Source organism: Elephas maximus, chromosome 3 (genome assembly GCF_024166365.1).
Source record: "Elephas maximus indicus isolate mEleMax1 chromosome 3, mEleMax1 primary haplotype, whole genome shotgun sequence".
Taxonomy (NCBI): Eukaryota; Metazoa; Chordata; class Mammalia; order Proboscidea; family Elephantidae; genus Elephas; species Elephas maximus.
Window position 1 is genome coordinate 192,910,991 of NC_064821.1, and position 18,823 is coordinate 192,929,813.

General features: G+C 61.5%; 2 protein-coding genes across 6 annotated transcripts; both read left to right on the forward strand.

Moving 5' to 3' along the window:
* The first annotated feature begins 575 nt into the window (after positions 1–575).
* LOC126071488 (SH3-containing GRB2-like protein 3-interacting protein 1) lies at positions 576–2,188 on the forward strand. Its single transcript, XM_049875679.1, has 3 exons — positions 576–759; positions 821–902; positions 1,459–2,188. The coding sequence occupies exons 1-3, from the start codon at positions 576–578 to the stop codon at positions 2,186–2,188; spliced, it is 996 nt and encodes a 331-aa protein (XP_049731636.1).
* Positions 2,189–2,537: 349 nt separating this feature from the next.
* ZBTB7B (zinc finger and BTB domain containing 7B) lies at positions 2,538–18,746 on the forward strand. Of its 5 annotated transcripts, XM_049880672.1 has the most exons (4): positions 2,538–2,588; positions 2,745–2,845; positions 14,853–16,012; positions 16,435–18,746. In XM_049880672.1, exons 3-4 carry the CDS (start codon positions 14,859–14,861, stop codon positions 16,898–16,900), a joined length of 1,620 nt encoding a protein of 539 aa, XP_049736629.1. In that variant the 5' UTR covers positions 2,538–2,588; positions 2,745–2,845; positions 14,853–14,858; the 3' UTR covers positions 16,901–18,746. The 5 variants fall into 5 exon arrangements, with proteins under 5 accessions (XP_049736629.1, XP_049736628.1, XP_049736630.1 ...); XM_049880671.1 differs by lacking the exon at positions 2,538–2,588 and having other exon boundaries at positions 2,654–2,845; XM_049880673.1 differs by lacking the exons at positions 2,538–2,588; positions 2,745–2,845 and adding an exon at positions 2,863–3,170.
* The last annotated feature ends 77 nt before the right edge of the window (positions 18,747–18,823 follow it).

Below are 18,823 nucleotides of genomic sequence, written 5' to 3' on the forward strand. Positions count from 1 at the left end.
TCTGGGACCTCCCCTATCCCCTGGAGGCCTCTTCAGGCCTCACAGTTGCCCTCGAGCTCCCTGTTCCAGTCCGGGCCTGGTGGCGGGGCGGAGGCGGCGGCAGGCCCCTGGGGCCCAGCTGGGGTTTCGTGGGAGGGGGTGGTGGCCCCCAGTCAGCGTTTCTGGGCCGCCGCTGTCTCGGTAGTTTGGCGCGGTAAGGGCTTCGAGTAGGGGGGTAGGCGGGAGTTTCAAGCTGGGGTTCCCCCCTCCAACTTCTTAGCCGAAAGGGGAGTTGTGTGGACCAGACGAAAAGGGAACCATGGAATGGGGTGTCAGGGGAACTAACAGGAGGGTTCAGGACTGTCCGGACTAGAATGGGGAGTGACAATTTGGCCTCAGAAAGATCCCGATAGTGTTTAGCAAGCTGCCAGCCGCGACCCCCTGAGATTGCGGGGGGGGGGGCAGCCTGGGGCACTGAGCGCCCGTTCGAGTCTCTGTACCCAAGGATTGGTGCCAAGGTGCCCGCCCTTCTGTTGCCTCTGGAGGTCCCGGCTCTGCCTTCCCTGGGCCACTTTCCCGCCCCCTTTTCCTCCGCCATGCCCCCTCCTGCCCGAAGGAACCCCCTCTCCATTTCACTAGTGCATCTGCCACAGCTTCCTCGCCCCTGGCACTGCCCTTCCCCAGGCCTGCGCGACCCCGACGGCTGGCGAAGGGAGGAAAAAACCCCGGAGTGGACCCCACCCGCTCCGGGCTCTTACGGACTAGAATCTGTCCGGCGAAGCGCAGAAGAAAACCCGGAGCAGTGATCGGCCTCAGGACCCAAGGGGGCAGTGACGCTAAGAAAACCCGGAGCGGATTGCCCGTTGTGGAGCGCCCCATGACTGCGGGTCACCCCTCCTTTCTATAGCCCCCCTAATTCTCCAGTGAGATAATGTCTGGGGTGGGGGGCTGTTTGGTTTGGCCTGGGCCCTCAGGGGCGCCTCACACTTTCCGCCCCTGGCTGGGGCGCAGGGCAGCGGCCCCGAGGCTGAGTCACGGCCCTGGAGGGAGAGAGGGAGGGGGAGAGAGGGAGGGAGGGACCGGGGCTCCGCCCCTCCCCCTGCGCGGGGATCCCGGGTCAGCCCGGGTGAGAGCTAGGGCCCCCCTGGCGCCGCCCATTGTGGTCCAACAGGTTGAGCTGGTGTCCCGCGGAGCCACCTGCTGGAAAGGGAGGGGGTGCCCCCTGCAGAGGGGGGGAGGGGAAAGCAAGTCCTACCCGGTTCGGCCCGGCCGGTCCGGGAGAGTGGAACCTGGCCCGAGGTAGCCGTATTCGATTCCATTTGACACCAGTGGGAGGGGCCCTTTGGGGTACGTAGCGTAGCAGGCCCACTGGGAAGCGTCCCTCTCAGGCTACCTTCCTCATTTGGGGGGCGGCACTGAAGTACGTATCTCGCCCCCCATACACATCCTAACACATCCAGGCTCCCCTTCGTCACCTAGGTCTCTGAACAAATCCGTGTCAAGACGTCGCTACTTCGCGGAGACTCAGTTTCTCCACTTAGGGAGCTGGCGGGATGAAGGCGGGGACCAGGAGCGTGAACCGCCTCCCTCCCCCCCTCCGCAGGCCCGGCCCCTCCCCTCTGACAATGCCAAGGCCGCAGCGGGCACCGGCTGGAGCGCAGAGGCTGCTTGTCCCGGGCGCCGTTCCCTCCCCACGGGGCGCCGTCACGCGTGGGGAGGGACTCAGGGTGCCCGCAGCCTCGACTCCTCCACTCCCTCAGAGGGGGAGGGGCGTAGGGGCTGGAGAAGAAGGCCTGTTGGCTCCCCTCCCCCTGCCTCCCGGGGCCCTGACCTGATTATGGCCCTTCACGGGACCCCCTCCTGCAAGACCCTACGTCCCCGGCTCTCTCCCTCCCAGCCTATCTTAAACTCTCATTTCCTTCCTTCGCGAGGTTCTAAGCCTGCAGAAGCCCCTCTTGGAAGAGTGGGAGCCCCTGGTGGGGGCGGTCTGCTCCCCGGCCACTGCGGACACTGTCCCCTCCCCCTTCCCCTCCTCCAGGTTTCAGGCCAGCCCCTCGGCTCCGCCCCCTGCCTGGCCAAGCGCACAGCCGCACTCGCTGGGGATGGGCGTGTGTTCAGGCCAATGGGCGGACGGGGCGGTGGAGTGCAGGGGGTGGAGCAGTGCAGCGGCGGAGGGCTGGCTGGGGGTCGGGGGCGGGGCTCGAGTTAAGGTGGACTGGGAGAGATAGGGGCAGGAGAAGAGCGAGAGAGAAGGGGGAGAGGGGGAAAAGGACCACGGCAGGTGAAGGGAAAAAGAGAGAGAGAGAAGAAAAGAAGGAGGGAAAAGAGAAGGGTGGGAAAGGCTCGGAGTGCAAAGAGCTCAGAGGAAGAGAGCAAAGAAGGAAGGGACCCCATCTGCGCCCTGCAGGGACTGGCTGGACGAAGGGGTTGAAGTTTATGTCCTTATTGGGCGGAGGGGGGGGGCCTGGGGGGGCGGGTGAAAAACCAGGAAGTGACAGAGGGTGTTGCTAAGGGTTGGGGGGGGAGTTTGGGGGGTGGCAGGGGGCGGGGGGAGGGAGGGGAGGGATGGGGGGAAAGCAAGCAGGAGGACAGGTGAGACAGCAGGACAGGTGAGGCGGGCCCTGGGGGGGGGCGGGTGGGAGCCAGGTGGATGTGCGGCACTCGGCGGCCGAGGGGGGGGCGGGCGGCAGGAGGAGGCAGAGGGCGGCGGAGGAGGAGCCCCCCAGCAGCGAGCGGCGAGCGACTGACCGCGGCCTTCTGACCAGGACCGGAGCAGGGCCCCAAGCCCCCGGGCCTGGCGGGGGACACGCTTCTCCTCACAACTGGTACCTCAACAGCTCCAGCCAGCGGACCCGACGGCCGAGAGGTGAGTGTACCCCACTTTTGTCTCACGGCTCGGGGTCCCCCAGACTCGAGACTACTGCAGTGTCCTTCGTCCGTCCTGTAACAGGGACCCCCCCTACACACACACACACACACACACACACACACACACACGCATGCAGACCAGATTCCCACCACTCCCCTTCCTCGTACCTTCCCAGCACCCCGGGTTGTTGGAATTGGTTTTCACTGGGAAGAAGAGTAGAGAAGGAACTACGGCCACCCCTTAACCCTGGGCGGAGGGTCCCCAGAAACTTTGTCTGCACTTCTCCTGGAATCAGAAGGACAGGCGGCTCTGGGATGGAGAGGTGAGGCGCGCTAAGCGCTCCCCCAGTCTCCTTCGTGACTTTAGGGGGAGACCCCCGACCGGGCCGAGTTGAGGGAATGGAAACGTTGACCGGCTCTAACTAGGACAACTCGCCCCCCCCCCGCGCCCCCTGGCGCGGTGGGTTGGACCCGGGCCAGTTGTATGGGGGGTGGGGGGGGCACAGGAGGAGCCGCGGCTTGGGGGAAAGTTACCGGCTGGACTATTCGGTTTCTTGCGCTTCCCAAGCGGCTCTCTCTCTCCAGCAGTAGGGGGGCTCAGCGACAACCCCCGAGCGCCATAGAACGACCTCCTCTATCCGCACCCCTCAATCCCACTCCCTTCCTTCAGGCTCCAGACCCACCGCCACCTTTTCAGAGCTAGCTCCAGCCCCCAGAACCCGAGAGCAAGGGTGGGTGACTGAGAAGAATTCTCTTTCCTAACATCACCCCCCCCACCACGTCCACCGGCGCCGGCGCACCTGCCCCTACCCAGGGTGGGGGTCGCTACTGTGTTGTTGTAGAACCTACAGTGAGCGCCGTTTGCAGAGGGCTGCCATTCAAAGGGGTGGGGGGCGCTGCTTTGAATTCCCAGTTTTCTCTCCCTCCTCCCACCCCACCCCACCCCAAGTAAGAGAGCGACGTGTCCCGGCCAGAGCCGGGGGGGGGGGCCGGGAGTGGGGGGGCGGCGTGGGCAGCGGGTTGTGCCCGGACACGTGCCTGCCCAGGCGCCCCGGCCCTGCTAGTGTTTAGAGAGAGGGCGGGTCCCCTGCCCCCCGCCCCGCACAACCCCTACGTATCAAAGGGCAGCTGAAACGTGGTGAGACCTCGGGGCGCCCTGGGGGGCAGGGGGGGTGGGGAGCCTGGGTCTGGAGCAGGGGAGGGGCAGAGGCGCCGGTGCTAGCTGACCCACAGGAAACGAGCGCTGCTGACCTAGTTTGGGACACCGGAAGTGGGTGCTGGGGAGAGGGGGAGACCGGCAGGCTGTCCTGGCTTCCGGGCCAGGTGGAGGGCGTTCTTGAATTGACCCCCGCCCTAATGACTTGTAGACCCCTGGCTGCAACTGAGAATGGGCATGAGTCAGCGCAGCTATTCCCCCTTCCCCCAACTTATTCCTGGAGGAGGGAGATGGTTTATCAGGGGCTGGGGGAGCCAGATTGGACAGTGAGGGGTTAAACCAGGATGGGAACTCTGTGTTCCCTGGGGGAGTGTGTGTATGTGGGGGTAGTGAGGCCTGGAGCATTATGGGGTTGCCTCCTACTTACCCCCACACCAACTAGTTTGGTGGCCACTGTACCTGCCTGGCACTACAGGGGAGGTGGGCATTGGGTTGGGAGGAAAAAGTGGGCATAAGGAGTGCTAGGCTGGGCTGGAAAGGGATGTATTTGTGACTGGGCTTACTGTTCCTCCTTTCCTCCTTAGTGGTGACTGGGGAGAAGGGCAGGGGGCTCCCCCTGGAGCAGCTGATGAAACATGGAGAAATCTCTGTCAGTGCCTCCTGTCCCTGGCCCCCGGGACCCCGGCTCCCCCAGCGTGCCTCTGTTACATGGTTGCTGTGGGCACGACACAGCCTCCTGGCACCCCCAGACACTGTCCCCTCCCTTGGGTACCACACCCCCCAGCATTGGGGCAGGGGTCAAGAAGGGGTTGATACCACCAGAAAGGGGCTCTGGGGAAGAAGGCAGGCAGTGCCCACTAGGCTCAGGTGTCAAGGAGAGAGGCCTTGCTCTAATGGGGCACTGTCATCACTACTCAGCCCTGGCTTATATGGACCCCAGTGTCTGGAAGACAGGTGCTGTCCTCTTCCCCCTTACCCATGGTGCCCCCTGGCACCCAGGGCCCCCAGCTCCTCCTTGGCCTAGTGCCTGCCCTGGGAGGGTGCGGCGGGCAGCGGGGGCTGGGCTAACAATGCACCATCGGGCCCTTTGTGTGCTTGCACTTGGCACCCTGGGGAAGGGTGGGGGAGGGCCCCCCGGCGGGCATGGGGGGTGGAGCGCCTCTGGGGTGGGGACAGTAAGGGCTGGGGGAGAGAAGCAGAGAATGAAAGCAGGTGGGGAGGAAAGGGAAGTAGGTCAGATAGGTTGCTGGTCCCCCATTCCAAGCCAAGGCTGAGAGACCCAGCCCCTAATCCTATGGCTGTGTGGATGGCATCATTCTGGTGCCTGAGGCACAGCCTGGAACTGGGCACTTGGGGTCAAAAGTCATTGCCCAGGGGATTGCTCAGATGGAGGAGGCCTGGCCTGGTACTGCCCCTTCTTGGTGGCTGAGAGGCCCAGTTCTCCTGGCCCAAGGCCGAGGCCCCAAGATGGGTAGTGAATGGGCTCCAGGCAGGGCACTGCCCTCTGATAGAAGCCTCTAGGCCTGCTTTGGGGCTTCCTGCCTCCCGCCTGCTTGGCTCCCTGACCTTCCTGAGATTTAAGACTGCCCTGCCACCAGGCCTTGAGGCCTAGGCCTGTTTTGGCCTACTGCTGAAGAGGAGGGTGGGGGAGGAAGGTGGGGACAGGCATACGGATAGGACCCTGGCATGGGGTGTGCCCGCCCTGGCCTCTTCCCCCTCCTTCTGCTGAGTAAACTCGTGAGTAAACTTGACGTTTTGCCCGGACAGTTTGAAGTTGCCTCGCCGCCCCCCCTAGTCCTGCCAACACACAGGCGGCCAGACGCCAAGGCGGGCCTGGGGGACTGGGGGGAAGGGGATAGGGAAGGGACTGCCATCTACCATTAAGGTCTTCAGAGGGGGCAGGAAAGACCCCTACCCAGCCAGGCCCAGGTCTTGGCAAGAGTCTTGGTTGGGGCCTGTGAGCGTCTGTCCCAGAGCCTTGTTTGGGGAGTCCAGAAAAAGTGGCCTCAGAGAAGGTTCTCAGCCCATCTCTGACCTTGTGCCCTCCGCCCTGAGTTGCCACCTTTAATGTTCAAGGGAATGGCACAAGGGCAAGCTACCTTTAGCAAATTCCCCAGGGAGGCAGAGAGGGCTGCCCTCTCTGTTCTATCCCACAGCCCGGGATGGGTGGGAGGCTAGTGGTCTTGACATCTTAACCTTCTCTTCCCTGAAGCCTCCCAGCTGCCATGGCCTCTGCCCTAAAGGACTGCATTCTTATTTGCCAGCAGTCTTCCTTGACCCCACACCTGGGCCTGACCCCACACACACCACCACCATACTCACCATCAGGCCTCCCCAACCCCTTCCTTTGCCTGCTGGCATCTCCAGAATGCTTGGAGCCTTCAGAACGCCCTAGCTAGCAAACACCTGTCCAGGTCCAAGCAAGGGTTGAGGACTGGTGGCAGGGATATGGAGCCAGTAGCCCCCACAAACATACCAGTTTGCTACTACTTGACGTCACTAATTCCTCTTAAGTCTCCCCTGGCCACCAGAATGGGGTGGGGGGGGGCTTCCCAGACCCTGCCAGGCCTCGGAGTGGGGCTCCCCCAAGCCCTTGCTTTCGACCTCATGTCTCTGGCTTCAGTTTCCTTCCTGTTTCCACGCCCCCCCCAACTCCTCCCCACCCATATGCCCCTTTCAACAGACATCCTCTCCTCCTTCCTTCCTCCTTTCCTCCCCCTTTGCCTGGGAACAGGGGTCCTCTCCCTCCCACCATTGGTCACCTAGCCTTTTACCTTTTCTTAAACACAGCACCTTTGGAGATTCACACTCAAGTCCACTGCCCTCCCTACCCCTTTACCAGGGCTCTCCGGGAGAGGTGCACAGGACTTCTCAAGGGAACTACAACTCCCAAGGTACATGCAAAGCAGCTGTGGTGCACACTGGGAGTTGTAGTCCACCATGAGCTCTGAATTTAATTTGGCTGAATCTAGAACGGTTTCTGGTTGAGAGTAAAGGCTACCACTGGGATGGGTTAGAACATGGGTACCCCGTGCATCCCCCCACCTTGTTCTTGCCATCCCATTTCCATGTGATACCATGTACCTAAGATTGACGTCCATCTCCCCTGCTGATACATGCTGCCCATTCTTACCTTAAGGCCCCACCCAAGAGATGCCCACACCCTGTTCTGCTGTCCCTGGCAGGGGTGAAATGGAGGGGCCCCGTGAACTCCTTCCCTGCCCCCTGCCCACTAGGCAGGTTCGCTCCCTTTATGGGGATCAAAGGGCAGAGAGCAGCCCCACCCCACTCCCTCGTAGACTGCGGGCACTAGGGCTCTCAGGAATTGCAGGGACTTTGGTGCCCAGGCAAATGCTTGGGCAGGGAGAATGCCCGGGGGGCTGGTGGCTGGGAGAGACGTCGGCACCCACCCTGGGGAGGGGAGCTTCTGTGACTGCTCGCTGGGCTGCTCCTAGCCTCCTGGGCTCCCTTCATAGCCCTGACCAGTGTGCTGTCTCTAGAGGAGGTGGCTTGAGAACAGGGTCTTTGGCCTTATCTGTAGGAGCTGGGGACCTGGGCCCGCCTGGCTGGCACCAAGGCACAGGGGTGACCCTCCCCCACCCCAGGCCCACAGTTGGCATGGGGCTCTGGGAGCAGGGGGGTAGGAGGGAGAGGAGGGCAGGACTGCCAGCATCCTGGTGGGTAGGTGCCAACCGGGCCGGGAGCTGGTGAGGGGCAGCAGGCCAGCGGCATTGAGCCAGCAGCTGTTGGGGGAAAAGGGGAGGGGGTAGTTTAGGGGGCATTTCTGAGGTCCCCCCTAATCTTGCAGAACTTGGGATGACCTAGTGTCTGGGGGACACTAGGGCTCCCCTTGTTCCAGGAAACAGGGACCCCAGAAGTTGTTTAAGTGGAACTTTATGGCCCACCCATATCTGGGCTCAGAGCCCTCCTGAGTTGCCCCTCAGGCCCAGGCGGGTCCCACCCAACCGGCCAGGGTGGCAGCGGCTTGCGCAAGGGGTGGGGCTAGGCGCTTCCCAGCAGATGCCCCCTCCCAGCTCCTTCCTCTTTCGGTGCCCACAGCTCCCCCCATCTGTCCATCCCCCTCAAGCCAGCTCTGTCCCCCTGATCCCCTGGCCATTGGGGGCTGGCACCGGTGCTGCCCCCTGGCCTGGTTGGCAGGGGCTGGCGCCTGGGCGAGGAACTGTGGTATGTGAGTGGGTTTGGGGTGAGGCTATGGGGAGGGCGGGGTGCCGCCTTGCCCAGCCCCTGAGGGCCCCAGCCCAGTAGAGGGTAGGGAGAATTCGGCCAGCTCTCAGGGGGCTGAGGGACCTGCTGGGGTCTGGAGGGCCTCCTATGGTCCCCTATCCCATATGCCTTGTGGGGCTGGGACCTGGGCACCTGTCACCCCTGGCACTGACTGTCCAGGGTTCCCCTCCTCCCTTTTCTGGCCACTGCTGCCTCCTGTCCCCTCCCCTCCCTTCTTCCTTCTCCTGGTCCCACCTCCGACAGCCTCTCCCTTTGCTCCTCCTCACCTCTGTCCTCCTGGACTGTCCCAGTGCCTACCTTCCCTACTCTTCACCTTTTTCCCCTTTGAGGACTGAGCAAGGACAGGCGGGGGTGGGTACGGCCGGGGCTTGGGGCATCACAGGCAGAGGCTCAGCAGGCTCTGGGTCCTCTCCCACGCTGCCAGTCCTCTTGTAACCCCTCCCTCCCAGCTGGGGGAGGGGGCTAGCACCCAGAGGGTTAAGGCTGTGGGGGGAGGGGCTGGGCCAGGTCGTGGGCGGCCCCTTTGAAGGAGGGAGCTGGAGCGGGGAACAGCCACCCTACCACCCCCACCCCTCCCAACCTGCTCCCCCCCAGGGGCCAGGAGGAGTTGCCGGCAGGGCCCCTCAGCGTTCAGGTGAGTAGGCCCTGCTGTGGCCTGGGAGATCAGGCCCCAGGGGAGGCTTGAGGCCTAGAATTGGTCAAGGGTCAGAGGGAAACTGAAAAACAGGCTAGGAAGATGGTGCCCAAACTTCCCTGGAGAGGTTTGGGGGACTGAGAGTCTGAGGAGCTGGAGTACAGAGAGGCTTCCGAGCCTAAGAGACCCCAAGAAGACCAGAGAAGGCAGGAAAAAGGCCTGTAGGAGCCGAGTGATTGCTGGTCCGGGACAAGAGGTTGGACAGGCTGGCAGGGAGCTGGGCTCCGGGGACCGGGCTGGGGTGTCCTCTGGGGCTGGGGGGCTCAGGTTTCTGCTGGCGGCTTGGCAGGTGTGGGGTTACCAGCCAGCTCAGTTACCCTGCCGGAGATTCTGGGCTGGGGGGAGGGGGTGGGCACAGGGCAGACCCTGGCACCTTACGTGAGCTTCTCAGGCCCTGAGGGGAGCTGGCATTGCCCAGGCAGATCCTGCTGGGAATCCTGCTGGTCAGGGTCTGTCCAAGTGGACAGTGGCCTGCCGCGAGGAGGGCACTCTCTAGGGAAAGTCCAGCAGCAACAGGGCTGGAAACTCTGACGGGCAGGGAGACGCAGGTTGTCCCCCCACCCCCACCCCACATCCGCTCTTCCTGCACCCCCTTCCGCCACCATCCTCCCCAAGTGGCCCCCAAATTTTGGTGCCCCTGCCTCATCCAGAGGGGGTCATGGGTGTCCTGAACGTGGCCATCCCTTGGCACGACCAGGACTTGGCAGGCCCAGGTCCCTGATTTCATTCCTCTGCCCCTTCCTACCAACCTCCCCCGCCCCCCCCCCCACATGTGTGGGGAGAAGAGAAGGGATGCTTGGGGCAGAGGGGAAATGGAGGAAGTAGGAGAGGCTTGAGAGGGAGAACAGAATGGGAAAAGGAAGGCAGAGGTAGTGATGGTCCCTAGGATGAGGCCTAAGGACACTGATGTGGTAGAAAGAAGGTGAGGAGCATGGCAAGGCCGAAGGCAGGGCAGCAAAGGAGTAGTCTCAGCCAGGGAAGACAAGGGCCAGAGAAGGTAGTCGGGATGGACAGAGGAGGCCAAGAAAAGAGGCCAAGAGTATGAGAAGGGGTGGCTGAGGCTGAGGGGGAGGGGATACCCAAAGGTAGAGAGGAGAAAACTGAGGAAGGCTGGGGATAAAGAGTTGCCCCCATCCCTTCTTCCCCCATCATTTATCTCCCTCATATTCCCCTTGATGGAGCCTGGGGTGCTGTGGACTAGGACTGGTGTCCTGGAAAGAAAATGTGGAGGAGCACTGAGTTCTCCCTCATTTCAGGAGCCCCAGTGTCAGGAATGGGGGATTTTGAGGGAGGGGGAGAGACTTAACCCCCACAGCACCGGGAAGCAGCCAACTCCCCTTGCCTCCTTCCCCCTTCTGGCTTGCGGTCTCTCTTCCCCGCCTCCCCCCAGGAAGTGTGAGTGCTGGGGGTGGTGAGGTTAGGAGGGGGGAAGCGTCATATGGGGGATGGGGAAGGCAGGCACAAGCTTGGGGGGGCTGGGGTGCAGTGAGAAGGGGACCATAAGTGCCCAGGGCATCGTTGGGCAGAGAACCTCTTGTTCAAAGCCCTTCCAGTCCTCCAGTGGGATATGGCTCAGCCCCTGTCACCCTGCCTCCTCAATTGGACAGTCCAGATGGCTGCAGCCCCTGGGCCCCAGAGGCCCTGGGAAGGGGTGGGGGAGGCTGGGGAACTAGGACTTCTGGGTCCCTGAGGACTTTGGACTGGGTCTCCTATTCCCCCATGCCCCTGGTCCAGCCACAGGCCAAAGCCCTGGCTTCGTGCAAACTTAGCTCCAAAAAAACAGGAAGAGAACCTGAGGCTGGAGTTGGGGTGGCGGCTGGGGGGTAGAAAGGAGAAAGAAGTAAGGGGGAGGGGTGGTTGGCAAGGAGCCTGGAGCTTTGGGAAGAGTCACAGGTCTCTCCATCACCCCTGGCGGGAGGATGTCACAGCCTGGTCCTCTCCATGCTGCTGTTCCTGGAGAATCCTGGCCAGGTCCCTCTCAGGCTCCCTGGCAGAGCATGGAGGTGGGGGCACTCACTTTAGCCTGGAGGGGGGCTGTGTGTGCCTGTGTCTCAGGCCCATATCTATTTTCTCCGCCACTAATCCTGGTTCCGCCTGCTGCCCCCCACACTAAGCCTCACTCCCCTAATCCTCAGGGTGGGGGGAAGGAGACCAGCTTTACTCAGCTGCCCCATTCAGGGCCTCCTATCCCTGTCCTTCAGCTGGCTCAAGCCAGCAGTGTTGGCCTGGGTGCCCCCCAGCCCTACACTGGACACAGCCTACGGCCAGCACCTGGAAAGAGTTACCAGCCTTCTTTTTCTTTCCAACTCAGGGCCAGTGCCCTCTACCTTTTGGGTTCCTGATGGTGGACACACCCTGGCAGGTGCCCTTGGGCACTGAGGGGTAGGTGGTAGGGGCTCCCACCTTTGCCCTCCCATCTTTCTCACCCCTAAATCTTCCCCCCACCAAAGATGGGGCAGGCTTGACTCAGGGCCCAGTTTCAAGAGAACTGCCCACCGGCTTGGCCGGTCTAGCAGGCCTGACAGTGAGGGGAGCCTGGGGGGGTGGCGGGAAAGGGGGGCATGATGGGGCGGGGCCCCCAGCTCTCCCCCTACCAGGCAAACAGACCAAACAGACCTTGCCTGGTTCCCTGGCATAGCTGCCCCCCCAACCACTACACACGCCCATGCCCACAAGGTCTTAGCAAGAGGGGGCATGCCAGGCTGGGTGGAGATGGGCCGCCTTCATGGGGTGTCAGGGGGCTGGGCCCTCTGGGATGCAGAGGTGGGAAGGGTGCCCAAGGTGGGGTGGGCACCCTGGCACCAGTGCCCCACCCTGGTAGAAAGAAGGGGAGGCCTCACCCCACCCACCCCTCCCAGATGATGGGGCTAGGAGTGCCCCCTTGGCCTGGTTGGCACCAGCCCAGCTCCAGGTGGCATCTAAGTTGGCATGGGTGCCAGGGCCCTGGGTAAGGGCTGGGGGAGTTTCCCAGAAGCTGCAGAACTGTATGAGCATCTTCCCCTCCCCACGTGTGCCCTCTGTCTCTCCCCACCACCTGTGCTTTTCATACCACCCCCTCCTTGGTATCTACCTCTTAGCCAGGGGCATCGAAGTTGGACCTAAGGAGTTAAACACCCACCCTCGCCCAAGCCCTGTGTGAGTTGCCTGGTGAACCAGCCTGAGACTGTGACCTGACAGCGGGGTCAGCCAATCAGCACCCCCCGACACACACACACACACACACACACACACACACACACACACACACACACACCAAGTTGCCACGGAGACTGGCCCTGGGGTGGGAGAAAGGAGGCAGGCTTAGCGGCGGGAATGGGTAGGGTGGAGAGAAAAGGAGGGAGAGGGATGGGGTGAGCCACGTGCCTGTGGGTGCCCAGCTCTCTGCCAATGGACTGGGAGGCTAGCCCCACCCATCCCCCTCAGGAGGGGCACGATGTGCTTGGGCCCAGAAGGGTGCTTACTACTGCTTAAGTGGCCACGGATGCTGCTGCCCACCCAGGTTTTGTTGGTTTCAAAGGCCTGGGGCCATATACCACTTGAACCACAGTACCAGCAGGGAACCAAAGAGAACCAAAGAGAGCAAGGAGCACTCCCAGAATGCTTGGCCTCCAGTGAGAGAAGTGGTTTGGGGACTTAGGGTGGGAATGAGTGGGCTAGCTAAGTGAACCTAGGTGTGGCTTACAAGCACAGACAGACACGTGGGTGCTGCTCATGCAGGCAAGCGACTGTGCAGGAGCCAGGCCCTGGTAGTGCAAGGAAGGTGGCAGGCAGGGAGACACAGAAACAATGCAGCTCTGTGTCCTAAAGAGGAAATTTGTGGCCCTTGACCCCCCCCTCCAACCCCTAAAAAACCTTTTCCCACCATTGGCCTAGGTTGAGCAGCTGCTGGGCGTGGCAGAAGGGACACTGACAAAATGTAGGGGATCATCAGGGCCCGCCTTTAATATTACATATGAGGAAACAAGCCTCCTTGGAAAGGAAGTGACTTGTCCAAGGTCACTGAGCTGGTAGTAACCCGACTCCATTGTCGGGTGATTTGAGCGAGGGAGGCAGACCTGTCCCCAAGCAGTTTTCTTAGCAGAGGCTATTTGTATAGTGAATCTGTACCACCACCGCCCCCCCCCCGCCAACGCCTTCATTTCTGCCTCTTGGGTCTTAGGAAAAGCGTAACGTTTATTAAGCACCTACTGTGTGTCAGGCATTGTGCCATATGTGGTCTCATTTAACCCTTACCACAACCTTAGGAGTCAGGTGGAATTATCCCGTTTGTAGATGAGGAAAGAAGCTCAAAGATTAAGTCGCTCTTTCAACGTTGCAGAGCTAATCAAAGGCAAATTGAGTTTTCAGATTCAAGCCTGGCTGACTCCAGAGCCCAGCTCTTTCCAGCCCCCAAAGCTGTCTTCAATTGCTCCAGATCTACCAAATGTCAGGGTTGGAGGGCTGGGCCCTTGGGCCTTCTACTCCCACCCCCTCCTCATGCAGTTGAGGAAACTGAAGTACAGAAAGAAGTGACTTGCCCAAGGTCATTTAGCAAGATAGTAGCAGAGCCAGAACTTGAAGCAGACCTTCCCACTTCCAGGCCAGACTCCCTTCTCTTCACTACCCCCCCAATCTTGGGATTGCTGCTTCCTGTCTCTTCTCTGGCTAGGTCTTGGAGGGGAAAGCTTAGAGGGTGAGATGATGGGCTCTGGCTCGCTGGAAAGGGGGGCTCTCCAGGAATAGGGTTTACCAGGAATGGGAAGGGAGAGGTGGTGGTGGTAGCCAAGGGGGAGGGGCAGGGGGAGGGGAAGGGGTAGAACTTAGCCTATTGGCAGTGGGGGAGGGGGCCGGGGTGATGCTTATCTGTGCGGGGCAGGAAGCACCCGCGCCAGCACCCCAGCAAAGGGTGGCTGCTCCTTGGCCCCCATGGGGGAGGGGAGGATGTGGTGGGGGGCTGCTGGGAGCTATTTCCCATTTGGTCTCTACTAGAAGGGGGATCTAGAAGTGAGATGAACTTCTGGTGGCCGGGGGAGCCGCAGGAGGAGCAGGAGGAGGAGGAGGAGGGTGCTTGGAAGCCTCCACCTCTTGTTTGCATAGTGTTTTACAGTGTACCAAATGCTTTAGAGCGATAACTTGAGTTAAAGCTTCTGATGGCCCCTGGCCTGGAGCAGGCTTTGGTCCTACGTGAATCTGAATTCCCTCATTGGCCTTTTCCTGAGCTGTGAGGAGGCTCCACTGCATGGACTGTTTGTTACCCAACTTTTCAGATGACTGAGACCTGCCGCCAGAGCCACCCAGAATCCTTCACCCAATTCTTCATTAAGCCTGAACCAAGACCCAGGAGTCCTAACTCCCAGTCCAGTGCTCCTTCCAAAGGGATGGGTGGGGGTTGGGCAGGTGACGGAGATGGAGCACTAGAAAGGGGCCAGAAAGACAGGCTCACGGAAGCATAATAATACCGTGGTTGGGAACACTGACTTGGGGCTAACTGCCTGGGTTTGAACCCTGTTTTGCCACTTGCTTTGGAAAGCCATTTCACCTGTCTGAACCTCAGTTTCCTTGTCTGCGGAATGGATAATCGTAGTACTTCAGAGGGTAGCAGAAGATTAAATAAATGTAAAGCACTTAGAAAGGAGCCCTGGTGGCGCAATGGCTAAACACTCAGCTGCTAACCAAAAGGTCGGCAGTTCGAACCCACCAGTGGCCCTGTGGGAGAAAAGACCTGGCAATCTGCTCCCATAAAGATTACAGCCTAGAAAACCCTATGAGGCAGTTCTGCTCTGTCCTATAGTGTTGGTGTGAGTCCGGATCCACTCAACGGCACACAACAACATAGTCATCTCTCCGTAAGTGTTGGCCAGTGTTGTTCCTTCCCCAGGCCCCTTTACAGGGCTGCGTGTTCTTAACCCCCTCCTCTCCTTGCCCCTGCAGGAGAAGATGGGGAGCCCCGAGGATGACCTAATTGGGATTCCATTCCCGGACCACAGCAGTGAGCTCCTGAGCTGCCTAAACGAGCAGCGCCAACTGGGCCACCTGTGCGACCTCACCATCCGGACGCAGGGTCTTGAGTACCGCACCCACCGGGCTGTACTGGCTGCCTGCAGCCACTACTTCAAGAAGCTCTTCACCGAAGGTGGTGGCGGGGCAGGCATGGTGGCTGGGGGCAGCGGGATGGCCGCCGGAGGAGCAGGGGCCGGCGTGTGTGAACTGGACTTTGTGGGGCCGGAGGCGTTGGGTGCCCTGCTCGAGTTTGCCTATACAGCCACACTGACCACCAGCAGCGCCAACATGCCGGCTGTGCTCCAGGCCGCCCGGCTGCTGGAGATTCCTTGCGTCATCGCTGCCTGCATGGAGATTCTGCAGGGCAGTGGGCTGGAAGCTCCCAGCCCTGATGAGGACGACTGTGAGCGGGCCCGCCAGTACCTGGAGGCCTTTGGCACAGCCACAGCCTCTGGAGTGCCCAACGGTGAGGACAGCCCTCCACAGGCACCCCTTCCACCACCACCGCCACCACCGCCTCGGCCTGTTGCCCGCCGCAGCCGCAAGCCCCGAAAAGCTTTCCTGCAGACCAAGGGGGCCCGGGCGAACCACCTGGTGCCCGAGGTGCCAGCAGTGCCCACCCATCCCTTGACCTTCGAGGAGGAGGAGGCGGCAGGCAGAGTGGGCAGCAGTGGTGGCAGTGGGCTGGGGGACACCTACAGTCCTCCTGCAGGGACTGCCTCACCCCCTGAGGGGCCCCTGAGCTACGAGGGCTATGAGGGTGAGGAAGAAGAAGAGGAGCTGGTATATCCCCCAGCCTATGGGCTGGCACAGGGCGGCGGGCCCCCACTCTCCCCAGAGGAGCTGGGCTCAGATGAGGATGCCATTGATCCTGACCTGATGGCCTACCTAAGCTCCCTGCACCAGGATGCCCTGACGCCAGGCCTGGATGTCCAGGACAAGCTAGTACGCAAACGTCGCTCCCAGATGCCCCAGGAGTGCCCTGTCTGCCACAAGATCATCCACGGGGCTGGCAAACTGCCTCGACACATGAGGACCCATACAGGCGAGAAGCCCTTTGCCTGTGAGGTCTGCGGCGTCCGCTTCACCCGGTGAGCACCCAGTGGGGAGAGGGCCCAGGAGGGTCCATGTCCAGGGGGACAGGGGGAAGGAGTTATGAGACTTGACATGTGGAAGTAGGTGGTCCTGGAGGGACTAGAGTGAGGCGATCCCCCTGGAGTGAGAAGACACACCAGAGCAGGGAGACCAGCAGGACTTAGGAGGAGAAAGAAAGCCAAGGGAGGTGGGTATGGAGCATAAAGGATTTGGTGCCCAAGAAGGCTGGGCTGAAGGCAGAGGAGTGGGTGATGGCAGGGCCCAGTTAAGCTGCGGATAAGTCAGCAAGGGTATCCTGGGTCAAAGAGGAAACAAATGGTGAGGGGCGGGAGTGGTACAAGGCCTAGGAGCCTGGCCAGAAGCAGCCAGGGTTCCCATTCTGAACACCTCCCTTCCCTCCTCACCCTGCCTATGCCAGGAACGACAAGCTGAAGATCCACATGCGGAAGCACACAGGAGAGCGCCCCTACTCGTGCCCGCACTGCCCAGCCCGCTTCCTGCACAGCTACGACCTCAAGAACCACATGCACCTGCACACAGGGGACCGGCCCTATGAGTGCCACCTGTGCCACAAGGCTTTCGCCAAGGAGGACCACCTGCAGCGTCACCTCAAGGGCCAGAACTGCCTGGAGGTGCGCACCCGGCGGCGCCGCAAGGATGATGCGCCACCCCACTACCCACCACCCTCCACTGCCACCTCGTCCCCTGCTGGTCTCGACCTCTCCAATGGCCACCTGGACAGCTTCCGCCTCTCCCTGGCTCGATTCTGGGAGCAGTCAGCCCCCACTGGGCCTCCAGTCTCCACCCCGGGGCCCCCTGATGATGACGATGAGGAGGGGACACCCAGCACGCCCCAGGCTGAGGGTGCCATGGAGTCCTCTTAAAGAGGGATAAGTGGCCAGGATGGAGCAGCACAAGGCGGGGGACACCCATGCCAAGCAGTGGGAGCAAGCAGGACAGACAGAAAGCTGGGGCCAGGGGCACTGAGCCTTGCTGGCATCAGAATCAGCTCCTTCCCCTGCTGAGCCCTCATTCCAGTTCCAAGCTGAGAAGGTTTTGGGGCAGAGGCTCCCCAGATTGGGGTGACCCCCAAAGAGTGATACATATGTATATATTTACAGCTGTATTGTAAAGGTGGGGTTCCTGTCCCCAGCTGCTACTGGGGAGTAGAAGCAATAATGCATTTCTGAATCGTGGGGTCCCTCTTCGGCTATGCGGGTTTCTAGGGGGTGGGAGGCTTGGGACCAAAGCCTTGCCCCACCCCATACCCCCTTGGGGTTTTGGCTGTGTAAGGGGGTGAAGGACTGCCCCTCCCTTCCGAGACCCCTCCTTCCTGGTTTCTGTTCCCTTTTCCTGGCAGTGAATTATGCAAAAGGGGGCAGCGAAGGAAGGGTAGATGGGGGAAAGCAAGGTAGAAGCTTGAAAGACTGGGGGGACTGGGCCTGTAAGGAAGGAGCCATCCCAGTCCCCTCCGCCCTGCTCCCAGCGCTGAGTCATGGGGTCCTGGAGAAGGGGGCGGGGTGGCCTGATTGGCTCGCCCGCCCCTGGGGGCAGCGAGAGGGGCCCCGCCCAGCTAGGGGAGCCGCTCGCTCCTCTCCCCTCCCCTCCCGCGTCCCCGGGCAGGGAATGTCTTGTTCCCGCCGCTCCCTCCTCGGGGCCAGAGGGCAGGGCGGGCCGGGCTGCGTCCTAGCCTCTTCTCCTCCCCCTGGCCTCCTCCCCGCCCAGGTGCGAGCCCGAGCCGCCCGCCGCCGCTGCCGCCCCTGACTCACGCCGCCCCCGGGCTGGCGGGGCGCTGGGTGTGGGACAGGGTGAGGGGTTGGGGGGAGCCCTGCGGAGAGCGGGCGAGCCGGCGCCATCTGGCGGCCATGCCCTTCGCGGGCGAGCGCCCCCGGCGGCTACTTGCAGCAGCAGGCTTCACTCACCTCATCCACTCCTGCTGGTGAGCGGGCGCCCTCTTGTCAAAGCCGTGAGCAAATAACTTCTCGCTTGGCCTCTGGAAAAGAGGGCTGCGGAGCTATGGGAAAGGAGTCCCTTTCTCAGACCCTTGCCAGCCCGGGCTTCCCGTTGGGTAGGGGAGAATAATCTCACTCTTCCATTAGGATTGAATCCACCCCTGTTCTGTACATAGCCTCTTCTGTTGGTCTTGTTGAAATCTAGTCTCAGATTTTTAACTCTCCAATTCTGCTGGGGGTGGGGGCTATCCCCTCCCCTTCCTCGCTGGGTGCTGGACCCCCGTTGCGGCCTGGGCTCTGCCTTGCACTATTTCCCTTCCTTGGCCTGGCGGCCCCTCCCCCTCCTTAAAAGGGGCAGGTTCAGGGGCCCGGTGCTCTCTCTCCCTTCCATGCACCCCCATGCCCATTTGCACAGCTGCCCAGGTACCCCCAACAGTGTGGGGGGTTACAGGGAGGGGGTAGCGGGACCAGTCCCTGTTATCTATTTAAAAAGTGATGATGTAATATATTGGGGGGAGAGGTCAGGTTGCCCTGGGCCTCATAGCATTTCAGGTGATAGGGGGAGCCCAGGGCTGGGGAGATCTGGGGCCTAGCCCCAGGGAGTGGGGACAATGTGGCCTCCCCTCTCCCTCCTTGCGGCTTTTCCAGTCAGTGCCTTAGGGGGGGAGGTAATCTCCCCTCTTCTGTTCCTTTCCCCTCCCCCACACCTCGGGTGTAAGCGACAGGAAGAAATAATAATAATTTAAGATTCACACTGGTGTCCACCTTTGGTTCTTTTACTTGGGGGATGGCTGGGAGGGATCAGCAGGAGGGGAAAGGGGACAGACAGGGAGCCTGGGGGTTCTGAAGCTGGCT

Excerpts from the sequence above, each read along its gene's own strand:
- LOC126071488 (XM_049875679.1), top strand. The coding sequence starts at position 576 with ATGCCCCCTCCTGCCCGAAGGAACCCCCTCTCCATTTCACTAGTGCAT. Across the intron at positions 760-820 it reads ACTAGAATCTGTCCGGCGAA|AAAACCCGGAGCGGATTGCC; the intron begins GCGCAGAAGAAA and ends AGTGACGCTAAG. Across the intron at positions 903-1,458 it reads ATAGCCCCCCTAATTCTCCA|GTCTCTGAACAAATCCGTGT; the intron begins GTGAGATAATGT and ends TTCGTCACCTAG.
- ZBTB7B (XM_049880670.1), top strand. The coding sequence starts at position 8,024 with ATGCCCCCTCCCAGCTCCTTCCTCTTTCGGTGCCCACAGCTCCCCCCA. Across the intron at positions 8,189-14,852 it reads CGCCTGGGCGAGGAACTGTG|GAGAAGATGGGGAGCCCCGA; the intron begins GTATGTGAGTGG and ends TTGCCCCTGCAG. Across the intron at positions 16,013-16,434 it reads TGCGGCGTCCGCTTCACCCG|GAACGACAAGCTGAAGATCC; the intron begins GTGAGCACCCAG and ends TGCCTATGCCAG.